Below are 23,039 nucleotides of genomic sequence, written 5' to 3' on the forward strand. Positions count from 1 at the left end.
AACTGAATTTCTGCATAGGACACGTGGCATCAATTTTCTTGCCAAATTTAGTGGGAAAACTGAATTTGTGCATAGGACACGTGGCATCAATTTTCTTGCCAAATTTAGTGGGAAAACTGAATTGGTGCATAGGTCACATGACGTCAATTTTTCCGCTAAACTTAGCGGGGAAACCGAACTGGTGCATAGGTCATGTGACGTCAATTCTTCTGCTAAGTTTAGCGGGGAACCTGAATTTGTAGGTCCTGCGACATCAATTTTCCTGCCAAATTTAGTGGGAAAACTGAATTTCTGCATAGGACACGTGGCATCAATTTTCTTGCCAAATTTAGTGGGAAAACTGAATTGGTGCATAGGTCACATGACGTCAATTTTTCCGCTAAACTTAGCGGGGAAACCGAACTAGTGCATAGGTCACGTGACGTCAATTCTTCTGCTAAATTTAGCGGGGGAACCTGAATTTGAAGGTCTGCGACATCAATTTTCCTGCCAAATTGAGTGGGAAAACTGAATTTCTGCATAGGACACGTGGCATCAATTTTCCTGCCAAATTTAGTGGGAAAACTGAATTTGTGCATAGGACACGTGGCATCAATTTTCTTGCCAAATTTAGTGGGAAAACTGAATTGGTGCATAGGTCACGTGATGTCAATTCTTCTGCTTAATTTAGCGGGGAAACCGAACTGGTGCATAGGTCACGTGACGTCAATTCTGCTAAATTTAGCGGGGAACCTGAATTTGTAGGTCTGCGACATCAATTTTCCTGCCAAATTTAGTGGGAAAACTGAATTTGTGCATAGGACACGTGGCATCAATTTTCTTGCCAAATTTAGTGGGAAAACTGAATTGGTGCATAGATCATGTGACGTCAATTTTTCCGCTAAACTTAGCGGGGGAAACCGAACTGGTGCATAGGTCACATGACGTCAATTCTTCTGCTAAATTTAGCGGGGAACCTGAATTTGTAGGTCCTGCGACATCAATTTTCTTGCCAAATTTAGTGGGAAAACTGAATTTGTTCATAGGATATGTGGCATCAATTTTACTGCCAAATTTAGTGGGAAAACTGAATTTGTGCATAGGTCACGTGACAGAGTTTTTGCGGACTCTAACCAAAGCTTTATTTAAAAAACACGTAAATTTTTCTGCTAAATTTAGCAGGGAAACCGAACTGGTGCATAGGTCACGTGACGTCAATTCTTCTGCTAAATTTAGCGGGAAACCTGAATTTGTAGGTCCTGCGACAACAATTTTCCCGCCAAATTTAGTGGAAAAACTGAATTGGTGCATAGGTCACGTGGCATCAATTTTCTTGCCAAATTTAGTGGGAAAACTGAATTGGTGCATAGGTCACGTGACATCAATTTTTCCGCTAAATTTAGCGGGGAAACCGAACTGGTGCATAGGTCATGTGACGTCAATTCTTCTGCTAAATTTAGCGGGGAACCTGAATTTGTAGGTCCTGCGACATCAATTTTCCCGCCAAATTTAGTGGAAAAACAAAATTGGTGCATAGGTCACGTGGCACCAATTTTCTTGCCAAATTTAGTGGGAAAACTGAATTGGTGCATAGGTCACGTGACGTCAATTTTTCCGCTAAATTTAGCGGGGAAACCGAACTGGTGCATAGGTCATGTGACGTCAATTCTTCTGCTAAATTTAGCGGGGAACCTGAATTTGTAGGTCCTGCAACATCAATTTTCCTGCCAAATTTAGTGGGAAAACTGAATTTGTGCATAGGACACGTGGCATCAATTTTCTTGCCAAATTTAGTGGGAAAACTGAATTGGTGCATAGGTCACGTGACGTCAATTTTTCCGCTAAATTTAGCGGGGAAACCGAACTGGTGCATAGGTCACATGACGTCAATTCTTCTGCTAAATTCAGCGGGGAACCTGAATTTGTAGGTCCTGCGACATCAATTTTCCTGCCAAATTTAGTGGGAAGACTGAATTTGTGCATAGGACGCGTGGCATCAATTTTCCTGCCAAATTTAGTGGGAACACTGAATTGGTGCACAGGTCATGAGTGGTCAGTTTTTTCACTATATTTATTGGGGAACCTGAATTTTTACGTCCTGTGACATAATTTTCCCGCCAAATTTACCGGGGAAACTGAATTGGTGCACAGGTCATGAGGTGTAAATTTTTCCGCTATATTTAGTGGGGAACTTGAATTTAAGTCCTTTGAAATCAATTTTCCCACCAGATTTAGCGGGGAAACTGCATTGGAGCATAGTTCATGCGACATCAATTTTTCTGCTAAATTTAGTGGGAAAATTGATCTTGTTTACAGTCACACATTGCGAAACCGGCAGGACAAGCCCATAGCACCTACTACTGTAAAACTCCTTTTTGTGAGGCTTTTTTTTTTCTTTTCGGTACTCCCCGATATTGATAAAAACGTATCAGGGGTTATACTTTTAAGTGTTTATTGCGCCATACACCCAAAACACAGAACCCCGTTAATATTTCTACTAAGACCTGACAGGAGTAATTTCGTTCAAAGGACAGAGATAAAAACAACCTTGAAAAGCCTAAACTAGAGAATTTACAGGTCGCTGGCTTGCTTCGGAACCAGGCAGCAATGAAAAGGGAAAAGACCAGCTCACCAGACTCACACAGTAAAATTATACCTTATTTACCGAGATCAAAGCAGGAACTGCAATCTCTATATGTTGACAATATTTTATGTAAGGTGCCAAGCTTGTCCGGCAGCTGAACACTCAAGTGGGTCCCAGATATAAAGTAAAAATGTGTGCGAAAACTGCACTGTCATAAAACCCAACAGCTAAAAACGCAAACTCCAGTTTGTACGACGAGCAAGTTTGTCTGCTCCTTGCACAGAGGGTGCAGTGGCGAGCTGCGGCATCACTTGCTGGCCAATGCACTGGCGTTATTCGAAACCCCTAACTACTAAATCAATCAATTTTAGGACGACTTGAAGCGTGAGAAGTGTGTGGATGCGCTAAAGTTACCGCTTGCGCAGCAGGTGCAAGGCAAAAACACAAATGATAATATCATCCGCATTTCTTCATCGCCGGTGGTTAACTTGAGTGCACCCCCCGCACTTCAAGTCATTCTAAAATTGACTGATTTAGGGGCTTCCAATGACGCTCAGGAAGTTTGTAATTGGAACTGTAAGTTTACTTTCACTAATTATTACATTCCTTAGTAAATTTTAGATAATTAGTTAGCTAATTGGCATGTTTCTTCCAATCTCTGACGTCCACTGTGGCTGGCAGTTTCTTCCTGAAGAGTTTCTTCTTTTCTCGACCATCTTTTAAATATTCTTTAAAACATAATGCAAAAAAAAAAAAAAAAAAAAATCGGGCACAAGGAAGACATTTATTACGTTTACCAACTAGCCCAATTACAAGTTTTACAGTACACTATATTTTGCCACACAGCGAGTGTAAATACCAAGCGGGAATAAAACACTCATAAATCTGCCTTCATTCGTCCCGAAAACTTCTGTGTAATATGGCAGCACCTAATGACCAATAGCCACCACAGACAAAACATATTACGTGTTGGAAGCGCTGTGCAAGCCTGCTGCCGTCAGCACGTGCTCAGCAGCGAGCTCAGCCGCTCAGCCCAATAATGAATAAATAAATGTCTGCGTACTGCAGCCGACTCATTTTACTCGCCTGCAACTGCAAAACACTTTTTTTTTTTTTGCTTATACACTAAGTAGTATTTTTTTGGCTATATTTTACAGGCGTCATTTAAACCCGACACCTGTGCAAAGAACACCGCCTGCGTTGTGCTTTCGCGTAGTTGGCCAAACGCTTTTGTCCATTTTACTGACATCTTTAACAGGTACCGGAAAGTGGCAAGCGCGTAGGAAAAACAAAAGTTGACGAAGAGAGGACAGAGTTGGCTGAAAAACAGAAAATCTGAACGAAACGAACGAGCACACCGCGAAAAAGTGACCAAAACAAAAATTCGTACGAAAAACACCACAAAAATCAACCTATTTGAATATTACAGCATCGCAACTACGCCGGTCGTGGTCTCGAGGTCGCGACAACCTGCCCTTTGCACCGGGTGCTCGCACTTGCAGCGTTCGAGGCTTCGCAAATTTAAATTGATCTCTAAAAAAAGTAAAAAAATGATTACGAAGTTTAGTCAGTTTAGTGTCGTGAGTTTCGCCTGACCACATTTACCACGCCGTGAAACATATCGCGCACCCCATTCATTCGAGAGTCAAGCCATGCATGCCGGTTTCGGCAAAACCGCTCTTTTTAGAACAAGTCCGCAGTCCACTTACGCTGACATAGTTGTCCCCACTCATGATTGGAATAGTTTCACTGGTTTCACGTTCAAATTCCCCTGCCAAATTACATGTATTTTCCTCTGATGCAATGGAACAGCTGACGCCGGATTCCGGAACCTCGTGGTTTAATTTCAGAGCTAGCAGGAAAATCTATAGATAGTGGGGCATACGGCAGGTCCGGCAGAAGGTGGATCTGCCCGTCTGCAGCCAGATCGAGACAACACCAATCTCCTTGAACAACGCACAACACTACTCTAAATATAAAGCTAATTTAAAGCAAAAATATTAATTTTTTTTTTATTAAGGCCCCTTGCTTAGGTATATTTAATTTGATTTTGTTTCGAACTATTCGACAGTAAAGAACGTTACTCGAGTTATGACGTCATGCTTAGTTTTAGTTTAGCGAGAGTCACAAGTTCACCCGTGCCAGTGCCACAGCGTGGTCACGAAACGAGGGATCGAAGGTTTGTAACCCTTTTGACTCTAGTGACCCTAGGTAGTAACGTTGGTTGCCAGCTGGCTGCATGCACAAGCAAACCCCCCCTCCCTCCCACCTCCTTATTTTACTCCACCTCCCGCCGTCCGACGCGCCGGACGGCTGTTTTGGTAACTGCAACTGCCGTTCTGGCCGTTCTGTGGCATACGTACGTTTCCAAGCGTAGCGTCTAGATGGCGTTCCACCGTACTCTGCTGCTCTATGGGACACAAGGAATGGGACACACAGTTTGTAAACAAAAATCTAGATGGCGGTACGAACAACGGAAGGTGGACTGAAGTGAGTAATGGGGGGGCACCTCCTTCCGCGGGAGTTCCCCAACTGAGGTTGGTGGCCAGGGTAGCAAACATTGGTTTCGGCTGTTTTGTTTGTTTGGCATGTTTAGTTCTCCATTCATTCGTGCGACCCAGGGTTGTGCATCTGTCCACTTTCCTCGTGTGCTCGTCTTCAACCTTGCCTCTAATTTGGGCCCGCACAGCGCCAGCGCTGGCTAATTTACGTGAATTGGCGTGTTAGCCGCTTCACCTTTGATTTACGTTGGTCTTTTTCTTCCTCCGGCCACAAGGCGACGAGCCACGACGAGCACGAGAGGGCAACCAAGCAAGCAGCAACATGCAGGGAAAAGTCCGGCAGCGAGTCGCAACTGCGCCGACGCCGGCGAAGGTTGTGCTGTCGTTCAGCAGCCGCGAAGGACCGCTTGGATATTCGGTTACTTTTCCTAACGAGTGACGAGGCGCTCGAGTTGTTTAATTTTTACTTCTTTCGCTGGTGCGGACGGACTGACTACCGGCGGTGGCGCAAGAAGCAAACGACTTTCTGGCAATATCTTCGCGACCGGTTATTTTTACACGGTTCGAAAAAAACTCGGCTGCCGAAGTCAGTCCTGAGAGCGAGACAGTTCAGCGGGCGGTCAAGCTACGCTGCTCCGGGTTAAATGAACTCGGCGCCCACGTGATAGCGGCTTTCAGAAACGCTGAAAATGTCGTATATCTTTATCGTCGAGCCAGTCGAGCTTCGATAGAGAAGCTCCTGCTGCCACTCTGCTTCGTCACCGAACTGAGCCACTAGGCGGGAAGACTCGTGACTGCGAGAAGGTTCTTGCCACGACCGGCGAGGTAAGGGATTTTCTCTCTGAACAATTTGCCAATGACCATGGAACGAGCTCACAGAGATGTGTAAAATATACCACTTTTATTTATTTATTTATTTACCGTCGTTGAACTACACCATGGGAGTCGCTTGTGCATGGTTCGCAATCTCACTGCCGCGCCAAATGTTTTATTTTTAGTTTTCTTTTTTTTTACTCCAATCCCTACACATTTTTTTTTTTTTTTTTGCGTTTTGTTTGTGGCAAACTCCCGGCGTTGTTAGAATCTGGAAACTCCCACGATATATTTTTCTTGTGTGTTTTGTTTTTACGAAATGTTAGATTTCTATCAATCACCACACTGAAGTGAATCCGAGCAGCTGGCACAACTTTTCGTTTCCAAAAATGTTTTTTTTTTCTTGTTTTTTTTACACATGGCATTTTATTTTTTAAATGTGAAGGGTTTTAGGTTTGAACTATGGATGTTTCCGGGAGGCACTCGCTTGATCGCAAGGAGGATAGAAGGGTAGGAAAGGGCATGACGTCGGCCGGCGTAGCCTCCACAAGCCATGCTCCCTTGACGCCTCTCCTCTTTCTCATTTTCCTCCTTACTCTCCTCACTTACCATGCCAACGTGACCACATCACGTGACCGTAGCTAGCCTTCGCCTTGCTATGGGGTCCTAGAATACACCACAGTCTAGCCTTCGATCTGATAAAACCTACTGGACGTGCGTGCGCAAGCCTGCAAGGAGTCCTCCTACAATCAACCATCCATCTCACACGTGACATGTCGCGCGCACCAATCGCCAGAGAGATCTGCGGTCACTCTGGGCACAAAATCGTTTAAACTTTTTATGACTAGGCTTCACCAATATTGCAACGTGCCCCCTCCTAGTACTTCTAGCCTCCTTGCTTGATCGAATAACGTTTTAGGGAACGCCGACGTTTCACCGGATGTCAATGCAGCGAATAGTCGGGCGCCGCGAAGCGGCGTTTTACGGATGGGCCAAGTGGGTTAACATTTTTGTAATAAACTGCCGCCACGAAGCGCCCCCGTTATTCGCCAAAACGTTGATTCGTTCAAATGTCATTTTTTCCTGCGACATTTGATGCAGGCATACCTCTGTTTTTCCCTCTCTCTCTCCTGGGACACCTCGCTACCTTCTCATCATTGAATTACAGGGAGTTCTATATCATCGTTACCTCTAGAGGACCGAAGGAATGAATGCTGGCCATCCTAGCCTGCTGGGCAAGGTTATATATAAAGCCTTTTGTCATTGGAAATCATTTTAATAGTATATACATTTTAGATACTTCACAAAATTGGTTTCTCAACGTATCATGGTGAGATTTGCTGGAGAGGTGCAAGTAGGTGGTGGAAGCTTGGAGTGGAATCCAAATAATAACACATTAGCTTATCTCATTAAAAAAAAACGCCTACTTCGGCGATTGCAGCCGCATTCGTAGATATTGTCATGACCGTGTTTGCCTAGTTGCCCATGTTGCCGACATGTCGAGTGTCGAGGATGCGTGCCGGTACTGAGCTTAGCAGATAATCTTCGGAAGCTCTTCACTATGCTGGCATGTGTCTGCACAATTCTGAAAGTGCAATAATTTATTAATTAAAAAGATTGTGAATTGGTAGGCAGGTGTGTTCCATACTTGAAACGTTCTAGTACCACAAACATTTAGCAATTGAATTTCCAGATGCCAGATGCCTCGTTCACAGCGCTCTTCATCAGATATTTTAACACTTAATATGACATGTACACTTGATTGTACATGAGGGGGAGGGGGGAGAGGAGGTCCCAGCAAAATGGAAGATTTCGAGGGGGGGCTTGGGCCCCATGGACCTCCCCCCTGGCTACGTGCCTGCTTGCAGGATTAGTTACAACTACATTTCTATGAAAATAGAGCCGATTGATACACTAACACTCTAGTCAACCACACAGTTTAGACTAGTGAATTCAAATTTATTTCTTGTTTCGGGATATTCTGGCTTGCAAAGGGGCGATGCGATGATTTTTGGACTTTGGCCAATTATGTGCAGGAATTCGTCTGTTTTCTAAAAAATAAAGAACAGAAAAATATTTTTTCTTGCGTGCCCTAATGTTTAAAAAAAAAAAAAAAAAAAAGTTTTGGGTACTTCGACTTTTGCATCGTCCCTCGGGTGACGTCATGGGTGCCAGGTGGTTTCCTGCTCGCAGGGCGGAGAATAAAAATCAAGATGATTTAAATTAAAAACCGTTTTACTACAATGATTTAAATCAAACCTTTCCTGCAGATATAACCCAGAAAATAGTTTTTATTCACCGTTTATCTACCGTTTGATAGTTTCTACTTGCATTTTTTTTTGTACTAAAATCAAAGAATCGTCAAGCAACAAGGATTTACAGGCTAATAGTGAGCGAAAGGCAGTGCTCTTTTGATGAGCAAATTTGACCATTGAGCTAGTAGTTCTTTCTACCTTCGGCTTCATTTATCAGTTACATAATGTCCTATTGCAAGCAGATTACAGATAAAAAAAAAACAAAAAAAAAAAAAACAACGAAAAGTTGCTTTATTGCGAGCATATTGGAATTTAAAAAAAAAAAGTGAATGAAGGGTTCCTATTTAAAAAGAAATGGGGCTGTTTTTGTTCCAGTATGACAGGGATTTCATCTATGAAAAGGGTTTAATTGAACTGTACTTTAGATTTATAAAAATTATTTTTTCCGCCTCGTTATCAGTGATTGGGTACATTGATAGATCAATCGGCCTCACAAAAAAATGGATGTAGTAATAAAGATTTACTATTTTCTAGCTACGGTAAATTAAATAATCTGATATAAATAAGAATAAATAAATAAATAAAATGAATCTGATTTACTTGACATTTCTCTAAAAAATATAATTTTTTTCAAGAAAATTGTTATTTTTGTGTGTTGTTTGTCGGGTTGTCTTCGGAGCCTCCAAAGCTCCCTCCGCTTGACCAAAAGTGCAGCGAGAAATTGAAACTAGAAAACGGTTCATACGGGAAGGTAGAGGAGAGAGGGTGTGGTTTGGTTGACTTTCATTAGATGGTGCCACGGAAACTTGTGTGCTCCTTGTGCTCTCCATAACCGCCACACGCAACTGCAAATCGATAAATAATTAGGTTTTTTTTTTTTTTTTTATTTAGCAGCGGAAATGCATTAGTTCGTGCAAGATGGTGCGTTTTCTCACTTGTGCCGAGGTAAACAACATTAAAACTATGAGCTGCAAATTTTTTCAGCATTAAAAACCGTTAGATTGCCCCCTTTACCTAATTATGGCCAGCTAGCCGGGCCTGTTTCTTCTCAAACGATTGTAGGCTTGTGGAGGCGGTTACTGGCGGCCTTGGGCAGGCGTCTTTATTTCAGCACTTTTCCTGGAGCTATTACCTGTTATCACCGCTTCCCCGTTTCCTCGCGGGGGGGCTATGAGGAAGGAGACACCTCTAGTGAAAGGAAAGCTTTTGTCTAAACGACTTGGTAGGAAGGTGCTTTCTTTCTAGGGCAAGGTTTTTGAGATTAGATACCTTGTGTCGAGCTTGCTTTTTGGGTTCTTTGCAGAAGGTGTGAATTGTCAGTTTGTTCAAAGAGCATATTTCCTTTACACAGTACTCCAAATGAAACTTGCTTATAGTAGACAGAGTTCCTGTGGCATATAATAGAGGTAGTCTTCTTTATATGACACTGATGCAGTTGATGTGCATCATATAGTCTCAATTAATTGGAAGTTCTGAAGTATAAGCACCTGTCTGGATTAAATGCAGTGAAATTAGAATTCAGTTTTGAGACTCATTTCTGCTGCACTGGCTATGGTTTTTTTCCACTACCTCGCACACTTTCCCGCTGTGCCCTCCTACAATTTCTTAAAACTAGCGATAACATTAGTATTACTTTGCCGTAAGTTATCGAAATTACTGCATAAAGACATACATGTTTTAAAGCTGCACTAAAGAAGCTTCTGAGATCGTCCGTTCTTGGTGATAACTTACCTTACGGGCTCCAAGCATCCTAATAATCCAAAAATTATGCTTGTGCGACGTCTATTTCCCTACTGAAAATGTTATAGAAGTTTTTGCCATGCCCCTTTCTGAGCGGAAAGGGGCATGGCATAACTTCTAACACCAGTGTATTATCCTAGGCATCTGGCTGGCGACATTCGAATTTGTGAAGACTCCCTGGAACATGCCCAGCCAATGGCACCTTCTCATTTGCTATACTTCCTAATTAATTGCCAAACTCTCTCGATATACAGCTCTGCATCAGTCCTGTAACTTTCCGGAGACTTCAGTTACATACTGTGGTTGGGACACTTGACACTCACTGTACATGTGCATATATCATTGATATTATTACATTCAGTTGTTACTAGGCATCAATGCTTTTATGTAAAATTTGCATTTGCATGTTGTAGCACTCATTCTTGAGGACAACACATTACTAGTATACTTGCTGGTTTATCTCGATTTCTGCTCTCATTTAGTGTCAACAGATTTCTCGCATCTTTTTATGGTGCATACAGAAATTTTTGTACGTTGGGAGGGACAGGTGAGCCGAGTTGCAATCAGATGATCTTCAAATAAATGGGCCTAGAATAAGCAGCCTGACTGCTGTGGGTTTCTATTCCTGTCTTAGGCAGGGCTCGCTGATGCGTATCTTCCTCTTTATGTGGCAGCAGTGTTTTGCACTCTGTCTCACATGTGAGTTGCATTGGCTACAGTGTGCTGTAGGCACCTTGTAGCCAATTTTATTATCATATTATCTGGTAAAAGTTAAGTTAGTGTCAATGTCTTCAGTAAATATTTCTACCGACGCTTGTTCATATATTATGTGCATCATAGATTGCAAATCAGATTTGTAGTATTACTATGTAAAGGTACTACAGTAAAACCTCCTTATAACAAAATGGGATATAACAAACAAATGGATATAACAAAGCAATCATAATTCCCCTTGCTTGAATAGTTGGAAGAAATTGGACATTGGCTATAACAAACTAATGGTTATAACAAAGTAATTACGACCGCTCCTTCAACTTCTTTATAACGAGGTTTTACTGTATTAAAAAGGATATTTTAAATAGGAAGGTGTTATATAGTGTGGTTCAAACATTAGGACCAAAGTATAACGAGCCGGAAGAATGAATGTACACGTCGCGAGTACAACTTTTTTGTCAGACATGCCTTAGTCATTCGTCCCTGTAAAAATATTATGTAACTAAATTTCTCAAAATTGAAATGACAAGTTCAGGCATAAATGGCTAAAACGCGTGTTTGGTGTTGCTTCAGAGGAACATATATTTCTGTTCAGAAAAAACTGTGATGGTCAAAGGGAATAGTATTTCTGTGAACATTTGTGTAATCTTAACTTCTTTTCTGAAATTCTGAGCTAAATATCTATTTGGAATCCGTCTTTTATTGCACAACCCATATTCATTCATTTCATTGTCTGCATTCATTTACTAGCGTAAAAAGCTAATTTTGGTTTCCCAAGGAGCTTCCCCCTCAGTTCTACAAATATGTCATGGTAAGAAGGGTGATTTCAGATAAGATCGACCAAAGGGTGGCTGGTCGACATTTTTAAATCAACTGATGTTTTTATATGACATTGTCTAGTGTCTGGTATAAACGAATCCACACTTAGTTTTGACCAGAAAAAAAATTTGGAGACAAGAAAAATCGTAAGGCAGGGAGAGGTGGACAGTTGCAATAACGCGCACTGATGGAGGAGGCAAGTTTGAAAGTGAATAATTAAAACAATAAAATTAGGAGAATTTTAAAACTTTTTACAAACAAACTGTGGGTACAACTTGCTTGTAATATAAAGTAATAATATTTATTAAAAATTTATTTAGTTTTCTAAAAATTGCCAAACATGCCTGCTCGAACGACAAATGGCAAACTTTGGAAATCTGTATCTCATAAAATAATTTAATCATTATTACATAACTTGCAGACATTATTTTACTAATATATGGCTATTATTGAAAAAATAAATAAGGTATCTGAGTGACACAATAGTTACAATATATTTAGGCAAACACATGAAAAAAATCAAACAAAGAAAAATTCCAATGCAAATTTAAAAAAAACACCACCTTCGATTTTTTTTAAATTTGGGTACCCTGTTATACTCTATTTCGGCATTCATTTCTATTAAAAACATGTTGCATCATTGCACTGTGAAAGAAGGAACAACTCCCCAAAGTAGGGTCCTTTTTCAAAGCCTACACTTAGCAGTGTCCTATACAAGAAGTGACTCTGAGTTCCAGTTTCATGAAACTTGCACAAATCTTTTATATACATTTATTCAGATGAGGTGATTGATAAAAAGAGCGATCGGTCACACAGTAAAAGGGAGGAGAAACTATATACAGCATTTTACATAAGCGTACAAAGTGGTATCATATTAGAGACTAATGATTTGAGAAAAGATGATGCAGTGTGAAGTTGTACCTTCCGGTATATTTTACATCTAGAGTAAAATAAATAACTTTACTTCCACACACAAAAACAAAGATATAATAGTAAGATATTTAGGTTGGCTGTTTACACGATTACAAACAATTTCAGGTGACGGATGCCATAGTGCCTAACTGGAGCAGCTTCGATGCTCTCGGTGTATGAATGAATCGTGGCAAGCCGATATATTTTATCCTGCTCGAGGATAACATTTTGGGATTTTTTTTATAGTGATCAGATAAAAATTATTAGTAACCACCAACAAAAACAGTAGGTTAAATACCCCGTGAAGAAAAATGTGATAAATAAGATGTCCCTGCATTCAAAATGAGCAGTCCTTGGGAAATCAAATTCGGCACTTTACGCTAAGGTTTTCCTCGCTGTACCCATTTAATAAAGTTGCTTCCAAGCAGATCCGACTGTCCGTGCTACATATACGTCACAGGTCCCTTCTGTTGATGACTTGCTGAGCCGCCACGCATGCCGAGACTGAATGCCAGGGAAGGCGCGCACCGTCAGCCACTCTTTTTTTTTTTTTTTTCACGATACCGAACAACCTCATTTTCGTCCAGATATACAAGATGCACGCCTTTCAGTTTCTTTGATAGAACGCTCACCATTGTCCTGGCCGTCTGAATTGCGCTTACTGAACGTTCTCTCAGGTTGTTCAGCGTGGCCTGGTGCTTCACGAGTCCGCCAACTCCGTCACATGCATTTTTCCCATGTCCAGATGCAGAAAATAACCACTGGGCTTGTGGGCAATCGTCCTTTGCAAATCGGTGAAGCTGGTAGCGATTCTTGAAATGACTGGCGGCGCCGTCACTTACGTACGTCACGTACGAGTATACCGCAACGTTGTCTTCAACCCACTCCTTCACTTTTTCTAGAGCCAAGCAAGCGTGAGCGGCGTCGTGACACAGGTCCTCACTGATGATGGCAAAGCTGTTTGTAGATTTTCTTGTCGTCACTGCACATGTAAATATCGAAACTTGTTTTTTTTTTTTTTCCAGTGATATGCTTGCACTTCGTCAGGAAGCACGATGGTCCAGTTTTCAGCTAAGTCAAAATGAAAGACAATGCTCCCGCGTTGCATGCACTGTTTTTCATCGTAGATCGCTTTATTTTGCGTTTGCCGGATATGGTTGTGAAGTACCCAACTTCCAACCGTCACTTGGATGACTTTTAGGAAAGTCTCAGGTTCCGAAGTTTTTTTCACAAGGTCGCCGGACTCCCATGTTGCAAGCACAATCTCTTCATCCTCCGGGATATTAAGTTCCTGGAGTGTAAGAAACTGGCCTTTTGGGCAGTGATCAGTCTCCTTGAAGGCACAGTTCTGTTGCTGGGTCGCACAGAAATGCCGAGTTCATTTCACCAGTGTTGAATGTTGAGCCTGTAACATTCTCTAGAGCGGCAATACAAAGATAATAATTGGCGCAGCGCACACAAACGCACACTTCCTGGTGTGGAATACATTGGACCCATCTAGGGCGCAACGAATAAAATTTCGTTAGCCCAACGCCGGAATCGGGATGCTTGTCTTTGTATATACGGAAGGCCTCTCGTATTGAGCTTGTCATGAAGCGCTTTGGCACAAACGTTTTCTCTCCGTTGAGCATGACAGAGATGACGTCCTTCTGGTTGGGACTTTGGCGCGAACATTGTAGCTCGTCTTTCGTGAAGTACTCTAGGGCAGCAGACAGGTTCTCAGGGCTCACCTTGCACCTCGTGTAAGGATCCGGCTCATACCACACGCCATGCTTTTCCTTGAGTTTTCGGGATTTACTGATGAGGTACATTGAGGCCTGTGGAATCATCTTTTGAACCTCATTCTTCGTCAGTGTTGACGGCAGGAGTGTAAGCAGTTGACAACGTTCCCGGAGAGAGGTGGCGGTTTCAAAGGCCTGCCGAAAGTTGTCCACCCACTCAGTGCATGTGGAGCATGTTGGTTCGGACGACCCCGATGGTGCGTCCCTGTCGTACGCAATACGTAGCCTTGAGCGTATATTCTTGACAGCAACCTGCTCCAGTTCTGTCTGCTTTCTCTTGACATAGGCAGGCCTGTCCCGACTTCTTACGACGCTTGGTTGTCTCAGCGGCGACACATCTGTAGGTATACTATGCTGCGATTTAGATCTTCAATTGCTTCTTTAGCTGGCACAAATATGTCAGGGCACTGCTCTGAGCTTCGCATCGAGATCTCCTTAGTGATGTGCATGAAGCAATGGTAGCACAGGTAGTCCGTCGCACTCACTTTGGTGGAACAGTCAGGCGGAAGAATTTGCTTCAACGAGTTTAGGTCCAACTCGCCAACACTTCGAAAATTCCGCTGCTTTGGTATAGTCTTTTTGTGTTTGCAAAAGTAATCTGCACAAAACACTCGTTCGGAGCTCCAGGACGTCTTCATAATGTATACATAAATAATAGAAATTAAACCCCAACTGATGGCATATAATTGCCAAGTGAAAGAACTACTGGGTGCACAAGTGACAAGTCCGAGGCTGAGGAGCTCACTCACTGCAAACGTACATTTGAAAAGAGAGGTCACAACTGAGGCTGTCGGCAAAGCTTGATCCACGTCAAAGGAAGAAAGAGGGAAAGTCTCCAGACAAAAAATTGTGGTCAGCGGCCTTCGAAAAAGACTTTCCGGAATCGCACTGTCGTCCCTCCACTCGCTGATATGAAAGCACCCGAGCTTCTACCACGTGGTTCATGACACAGCCTGAGCCATGTCGGCGACCGGTTCGCGAGGGGTTGGCAGTGGGGTTACGTTGATGGTCACTCGGATTAGCCCTTGCTGTACTGAGCTACCGCCTGCAGTGCCTTATCGCCGGCTGGTGTCAACAACGAGAACACACACACCCTGTCTACACCAAAACTACAAGCGTTCACCGCGCACGCGTCGCCACCGCTTTTAAGCTTTTGTGAAATTGCTTTCTTTTGCCACGGAGAACCGCCTTATCTTAACTACGCGCCTGAAATCCTTCCAGGCGGGCGTACACAATATCAAGCGTTTTGAGAAATGCCCGTGGAGTAGAACTATGGGAAAATTCGGAGCCGGCGATGTCGATATCGTCGCTGTTGTGTTAGTACGCCGTCGCGTACTGCAGTCCCCCGTTGGGGGAGGGGGGGGGGGGGGGGGGCGGTCTTACTACGATAACATGGCGACAGCGTTTACACTCTATGTATTTACGCGAGGCTCGAGTATTTGGGGATAATGCTGCCGGTTGGTGTGCCCCTTTGTGCCTGATATTATCGCCCGTGACGCCAGCGAGTGAGATGGCGACAGGCATGACTGCTCAGTAAGCAGGCGTCGGCGGCCATGTTTTGCTGGTTGAAGCGATTCCCCTTGTCCTTGACAGCGAGCGGGGAAATGCGAAAAAAAGATTGTATCGGCCGTTTTGCCAAAACTAGCGACAAATGTCGTCTGCGGTTTCCGGCAACTATTTTGCCATAATCGTGAGCTTAGCGAGGAAATGATTTTTGCTAGCCACAGAACACTACCACGCAGAAAGGGAATGCTCGAACATGTTTTTGTTCTGGATATATATCAGGGATATATATGAGAGAGAGAGAGAGAGAGAGAGAGAGATATGAAGGTAGAGCGGAAGAGGGAATAGCATATAGTGTCGCAGGAGAATAAAGTAAACAAAGTTCCTAGTGGCCGATGGCTGCATGATCTTTTCTCGGATCACTAGTCCGTAATATGATACCTCTTCGTACACAGTAGTTTCTGCCGAAATAGAGTATAACAGGTTACCTAAATTTAAAAAAAATCGAGGGTGGTGTTTTTTTTTTATTTGCATCGGAATTTTTCTTTGTTTGATTTTTTTTCCATGTTTGACTAAATATATCCTAACTATTGTATCACACAGATACCTTAGTTATTTTTTAAATATTAGCTATATATTAGTAGAATAATATCTGCAAATTATATCATAATGATTAAATTATTTCATGAGATACAGACCTCCAAAGTTTGCCATTTGTTGTTCGAGCAGGCATGTTTGTCAATTTTTAGAAAAATAAATAAATTTTAAATAAATATGATTACTTTATATTACAAGCAAGCTATACCCATAGTTTGCACCTAAAACGTATTAGAGTTCTCCTAATTTTATCGCTTTAGTTATTCACTCTCGAACGGGCCCCCTCCATCAGTGCGCGTTAATGCAACTGTCCACCACCTCATGCCTTACGATTTTTCCTGTCCCCAAGTATTTTTTCTAGTCAAAACTAAGTTTGGATTCGTTCATACCAGACACTAGACAATAACATATAAAAACATCAGTTGATTTGAAAATGTCGACTAGCCATCCTTTGGTCGATCTTATCTGAAATCACCCAGAAACTAATAGTAAATTTTTGTTGTCTGCACAAAATGGCGACGTAGACCATACTAACTGGGCAAAGCCAGGTCGTCAAATATCGCTCAAACTGTCAAATATCGCTCAAACTGCTGCGCCATAATGACGTCACGCACGTAAGCAACGGAAGTGAACTGGTAATATCTTGCGTCTGATATTATACTCAGATAATTGTAAGATGGCCGACCTCATTGAGCTTTAGCTCACATAGCATCTCCTATTGCACCGCAGTCGGCCTTTAGGCTTCGAGCCGTATGCTGACACCATATGTTGTTTGTGCTACCATATGTCATGCCACAGCGGAGGGTTTGCGAGGGGAATCGTTTGCAACTTTGGTCGGTCATGCAACATCCTGTTACGATTTTCAAACGATGAGCCTCAAATGTGTTCTCCCCTCTTCAACCACAAAAAGTGCCGATCCGTTTGCAGAAAAAGGACAAGAAGGCTGTGAATATAAGCAAATTGAATTGCCTTTGCATACTTGAGGACCGTCGCATGTCAAGCTACTGCTGAGCAAGATCGTGGTAGAGGAAAATTAACAGAAAACTCACGACCACTTGTCGGGGGAAGTGCAGAAGTACTGTGTCCTATGGCTGCACCTGCAAAAAATGAACGCCCCGAAATTGATGTGCTCATAATTGAGAGATCGCACGCGCTTGTCTCTCCTTGCTACTGATTTTGCGGAGTTCTGGGACCAAATCTGCTTTAGATTATGATTATTTTTTTTTTTTTGCTTCACTTTGTTTTATTACAATTCTAATCCACAATTAGGTTCCATAACCACATTCTACGACGAATGCGAGCCGTAGCTGGAGGAGCAGCCTGGTTAAAATGGTTACCAGACAACAAATGACCTGCATATGTTAAAAACTGAAACTGTATCCCAGTCATGTGATGTAGTGGTGTCCAACTAATACAAGGGCACCAATAAATAATAGCTTTATGTTTTTATAACTACCAATCTTTTATTTGAAGATTAAATGAAATGAATCTGTTAAACCTTTTTACATAGCTCTCGTGGTGTTTTATTGCTAATGCCGCCGAGGAGTGTTGCATGGTTGTTTCAAAAAGTCCAAGAAACAATTTTTAAATACTGTTTATAACATGCAGATGCAATATTTCACTGTAATACTTCGAAATCAACATCTGTCTGGTTCAATAAATACCAGAAAAAAGGATTTGGCAGATACATTTTGTACGACTCCTTTAGATTAAGCAGTTGCAGTAAGCTTAATGCTGGAAAGAAAATGCCACTATAACTACCTTCTCTTTTAAAATTTTTAAATTCTGTTCAGTTTGACATTTTTCGCGGCATAGTACACTTTTAACACACAATCTGTTGTATGGCTTGGCCCTACCAGTTTCTAGTAACACTCCTTTATTAATTGTAAAAGTATCAAATTGCTGTATCAGTGTTAATCTAAAACTCGTTTTCTAAATGATCAAACACGAATCCCAGCCAAATGTTGATGCAGCCCTCGGGCTGCATTGCCAGCACCTGGAACATTTCCAACCTTTGTATAGCTAGGCTGAAGGCCTTGCAGAATATGTTATATTGAATCTCTGCACCATCCATGGGATATAGTTGCTTATAACATTGTCAGAATTAATTTAAGCCCACGGTGAAATAATGGGGCATAAAAAATTATGCAAATGTAGACTTGGGTCAGAAATGTTCTAGGTTTACCCCACGGGTTCTCAAGCATGGATGTGTGAAAAGGGGGACCTACCAAAAAAAAAAGGGGGGGGGGGTTGAAATGAGGCTACTAATTGCAATGTGAAAAGGGCATCCTTTACTGGAGAAATGAGGAGCATCAAGTAAAAGGATGAATGGAGGGATAGATGATAATGGCTGCACCCTTTAAATGGGTGGTAGCTTGCGCCATTTAGCCAGGGTCAACAAAAACAATTTTATTTTCAATAAAAAAGAAAAAGGGTGGGGTGGTGGGGTTGGGACAACACCACCTAGATAAGAAAGCTTAATTGTGGAATTTTCTTGCGTCACTAAAGAAGGCCACCGTAGGCCAGAGATTGGACACAATCACAGCGTTTGGCTAGAAGTTGTGTTCTCATTGATTGGACACGAGTTCCAGCCAAATGCTGACACCGTAGCCGTGTCTAGTCTCTGGCCTGCTGTGGCCTTCTTTACTGACGCAAGAAAATTTTCCACTTAGGCTTCCTTATCTAGGAGATGTTGACTGAGGGTTTAGGCAAGGGCTTTGCGGCCCCCAGCGGGTCCGCAGTGCTCCTTGAGAACCACTGGTCTACCTGATAGGTGGCACCTGTGTGCCAGTGTTCAATCGGTTGCATGAAATCTTAATGCAATCGGCCACGGTCAAAAGCACATGTGTGAATCGGCCTTTATGATATGAACACATTTGTCAGTCATTTTCTGGCAGCAGCCATAAATGATTTCGGTCCTCGGAAGCCTTTACACGCAGGAGTAAAAATAATTGCACAGTTTCCAGCCATAAGTTTAAAATGAAGATTCCAAAGGCTCCAGATGTGAAAGGGGGGGCAAAAAGAATGAATAGAACATCAAGAACAATAGGACATACCGTGCGATTTAGAGGCAGCCGACATGATAATGGCTTCATTCTTCTGCAGGCAGGGGTGCCCAGGCAAGACATCAGCGTCGACCGGCGGCGGAGCAGCAGACAAGATGGGTGGCACCGACAATGTATTTGGTGCCGTGGACTATGCAGTGTTCACTGTGATGTTAGTGGTGTCGGCGCTGATCGGCGTTTACTACCGATTCACGGGCGACCGTCAGCGGACAGCACGCGAGTATCTGGTGGCGAACAAGAACATGTCTGTGGTACCAGTGTCCTTCTCGCTCATGGCCAGCTTCATGTCAGCGGTCACCCTGTTGGGAGTGCCGTCGGAGAACTACTTTTACGGGACGCAGTTCCTGTTGATCAACGTGGCGTACATCTTCGGCACGCCCATTGCGGCCTACGTGTTCCTTCCTGTCTTCTACAAGATGCAAGTCGTCAGCGTTTACGAGGTGAGGAATGTTGGGCTTAGAGCCTCGAAATAAGGTATGCTTAGAGTACCCCCTTGGGGGGGGGGAAGGGCAAAGATGGGACAGAAGAAAGGAGAAAGAAAGCAGACGAAAAGCTAGGTGTGTTCGTTTTGCCACAAGTTTTTCGACTGCTTGTCAACTTTATTTCTTTTTGTAGGATGCATGACGCTAGTGCTTTTGTGCAAAATAAAGCTAGAAAAGAACTATGCAGTGTGTTCAGATACGGACAGTAATAGGGGTGTCGTGCCTATTTTTAGTTTCGAAATTAATGTTTTGTGTAGATATGAGGTAGCAGAACGCGTCCAGGCAACTAAACAGACCTTATATTTGCAAAGCATTACCTTGTATTCGTAAAACAAAAGTAGCATCAGTGTGGCGATTTCATTGATTTTCCCAATTGTTTGCAGACACAACTTTGAGGGCCACAGGAATAAAGAAAACATCTTTCTATAACATAAATATTTTGATGTATAAAGCCTGCCAACTGGTCTATTTGAATTAGTTAAATTTAAGTTATATTTAAAGTCAAATATGACAAACTTGGCCTCTTGCACGACTCTTTAATAGTTAAGCATTTTTCAGTAGCGCACATTAGAATTAAGTTTTTGACCTGAAACTTTTCGTACAGAGTATTAAATTTTTGTTAACAAAAAAAAAAAGTTAGTGCTCAACTATTGTAGACATTCTTTGCATTGCCCCAGAAGCTTTCTAAATGTCGAAATTATTCAATTTTTGTTTTGCACTTAAACAAAGTAATCACCCTCCTTTTTTTTCTTTTTTTTTTTTTCAAACTTCTCTCAACAAACTTTTGAAAACCGGTATTTTAAAAACCGCAAAAATGTCTCATTTTATTGTTTTTAATTAGAAAAAAACTAAATGTTTAGCTAGTTTTATGTTGCAGTCGATTACCTTTGGAAGGTTTCTGTCTGAACAACTAGTCGTACTCGAGCACCACATCCACAGTGGCCATACTTAGTTGCATTTTCACCCAGACACCATAGAGCATTATATAAAAAAACCTGCGAGCTGCTTTTATTTGTGATGTAGCTGATATTGCCTACGAAGACTGAATTTTTTTGGCTATGGCTCTTGAGGTGTAAACGAGCTTAGGTTCAGACCTTGCAAGTTGTGTTTTACCGTTTCTTTGTGTGTATTCAAGCGTCGCCGGCCACATAGGCCCACTGGGACTACAGTCGTGTGCGTCTATGCCCTGCCATTTTGAAGTGGCCAAAATCCATGGGACCTTTCCCTCTAGGTCGTTATTATAACTCTATGGGACCGAAACTCTATTCTCCTATTCTCTTGTGGGCGCCGCCACATATGTACTTAGTGTAGAGCGGCGCAGTGGGGCGATTGTTCCGGTTAGAAAGTGTAACTTTCTGAGCTTTAGATACATCAGCAAGCTCAAGCGATATTGTTTTGCTCTGTTGTGGACAGTTCAAACATTTATGGAGGATAGAAAAGCGATTTTTGATAAAGCTACAGATAACTGGCAACAGTGATTTTAAGTGCCAAGATGGCCAAAGTGTCACTACTCTGAAGCATGACTTATTTAGTGGCAGTTGGTCCTTTGGCATTAATTGATGTACTAGTAGTGCTGCAGAAATTGAAGTTTTTAGTTTTCTTTTATATTGCAGGTGGAGAAAGAAACAAAGAGAACAGTGTCTAGATGATGTGGCTTCTATATGGCGATTCTGATAGTTCTATGATAGGAAAGTTTTGTGAGAATACCGTGCATCCGCCCATACCACATCAAGCGCCCTTTCCCAAATTTGTAAAATCTGAGAAAATATGCAGAGTACATTGATATGTAGAATTGATGACCGGACAAGCGCCCATCCCCCATTTTTTCATGATTATCTCAAAATCTTGAGTGGGGCTTGCCCGGTATTTTACGGTAGCTTGGGGATCCTTAGATGTAAGGACAGCGTTTTGTCCACAATTCATATTCTGGAACTTGGCCTTAGCCTCTCAACCTTGTAACACACGAATCTAAACCTGAAAAAAAGAAAAAAATATTTTTTTGTTGGGTATCTTTTGCTATGACAAGCCAGTTTTTTGTTTTTGTGATTTAGTATGCTGCCTGTCTTCATTTCTAATCCATGGCCAACTGAAGATAAGATTAAGCTTTTCCTAAGTGCTTTCATTCTTTTCTAGCTCCAGCTGATACAATTGTTTCGTCAGTCAGGCTGGCATTTACACATAGGCGACAAGGTCTGTCCGGTCATCCAGGAAAAAAGGAAAAGTGGACGATTTGAATGAATCATACCATACTGAATTCTGTCCCATTCTGCTATCTTTCTGATAAAAAAGATGCCAGACATTTAATTTATCATGTACTTGTCTGGCGCTTTAGTACTAACAGGCTGACACAAGTATTCTTGCTCTTAATATGCTCTTGTATTCTGTAAGAGTGTAGACAAAAGGTAAAAAAAGAATTGCACATATGCAGTGGCATCACTAGGGTCAGTGGCACCCAGGGCAATGGGCCACCACGGCACTCCCCCCCTTCTCTCTCTCTCTCTCTCTCTCTCTCTCTCTCTAGTGATGCCACTGCACACTTGTAAAGATACATATGCACTTTAAAGAGGGAAACCTCCCAGCTACATTCTTGTCAAAACTTGTAATACACTGAGCTTGGCAACTGATTTATGCGTCCGAATAAACTGTTGGCTCAATAGATGCAATTGAAGTGTGTTACTTGGGATATAATGCTTTTGTGTAATATTTACTTGCTTCGTTTAAATATTTCGTGTCAATTGCAGTGTACTGTACTGAAGAACCACATATTTAGGGTGAGAACCGAAATGGACAGACAGACATGACTCTCAGTGTGTGTGTTTTGTGTAACCAAACAGCTCATTCAAACTTTGCTGAAGATTCTACTGAGACTTTTAATCTTGTCTTTCAGTACCTGGAAAAAAGGTTTGGGCGAGCAACTCGGCTGGCCGCCTCTGCAACATTCGTCCTACAAATGGTATTCTCTCTCTTTTAAATTGCTTCACTTCTCTAATGTGATCAATCTAGTGTGTGGTTCTGTAGATCTTTGTTCCTTTTCAGAATCCATTCTCATGAAGGAAGGTTTTGCTTAGAAACAAGGGCTTAAATGAACTCAAATAATGACACATTCTAGGCAGACAAATTGTGAGGGTCTTGTGTTTTCCTTTTTAAAGAGTATTTTGTCTTGTTCCCCGAGCTCTTTTTGTCTCTTTAAAAATTTCACCATATTGTCTCTCTCGAAAAACTCGAGTATATCATTGTGGAAGGGGCAGGCTGATATTGTGAATAGTGCCTTCATTGCATCGACTCTCTCATTAG

At 42.1% G+C, this 23,039-nt stretch overlaps 2 protein-coding genes across 3 annotated transcripts in view; one reads left to right on the forward strand and one right to left on the reverse strand.

Moving 5' to 3' along the window:
- The window catches only part of LOC115311466 (hypoxanthine-guanine phosphoribosyltransferase), a 29,187-nt gene extending 24,675 nt beyond the window's left edge, over positions 1–4,512 (reverse strand). The window contains exon 1 of one of the 2 annotated variants that reach the window (XM_040209612.3): positions 4,273–4,512. In XM_040209612.3, coding sequence (XP_040065546.1) covers positions 4,273–4,296 — 24 coding nt within the window. In that variant the 5' untranslated portion in view covers positions 4,297–4,512. The remainder of the gene's footprint in view (positions 1–4,272) is intronic. The other variant, XM_042294080.1, reaches the window with a different exon arrangement.
- A 331-nt stretch (positions 4,513–4,843) lies between these two features.
- LOC8036601 (putative sodium-dependent multivitamin transporter) overlaps positions 4,844–23,039 on the forward strand; it is a 56,829-nt gene continuing 38,633 nt past the window's right edge. The window contains exons 1-3 of the mRNA XM_040209611.3: positions 4,844–5,889; positions 19,304–19,703; positions 22,633–22,698. Coding sequence (XP_040065545.2) covers positions 19,359–19,703; positions 22,633–22,698 — 411 coding nt within the window. The 5' untranslated portion in view covers positions 4,844–5,889; positions 19,304–19,358. The remainder of the gene's footprint in view (positions 5,890–19,303; positions 19,704–22,632; positions 22,699–23,039) is intronic.

This window comes from Ixodes scapularis, unplaced genomic scaffold (genome assembly GCF_016920785.2).
Source record: "Ixodes scapularis isolate PalLabHiFi unplaced genomic scaffold, ASM1692078v2 PGA_scaffold5__190_contigs__length_132052651, whole genome shotgun sequence".
Classification (NCBI taxonomy): Eukaryota; Metazoa; Arthropoda; class Arachnida; order Ixodida; family Ixodidae; genus Ixodes; species Ixodes scapularis.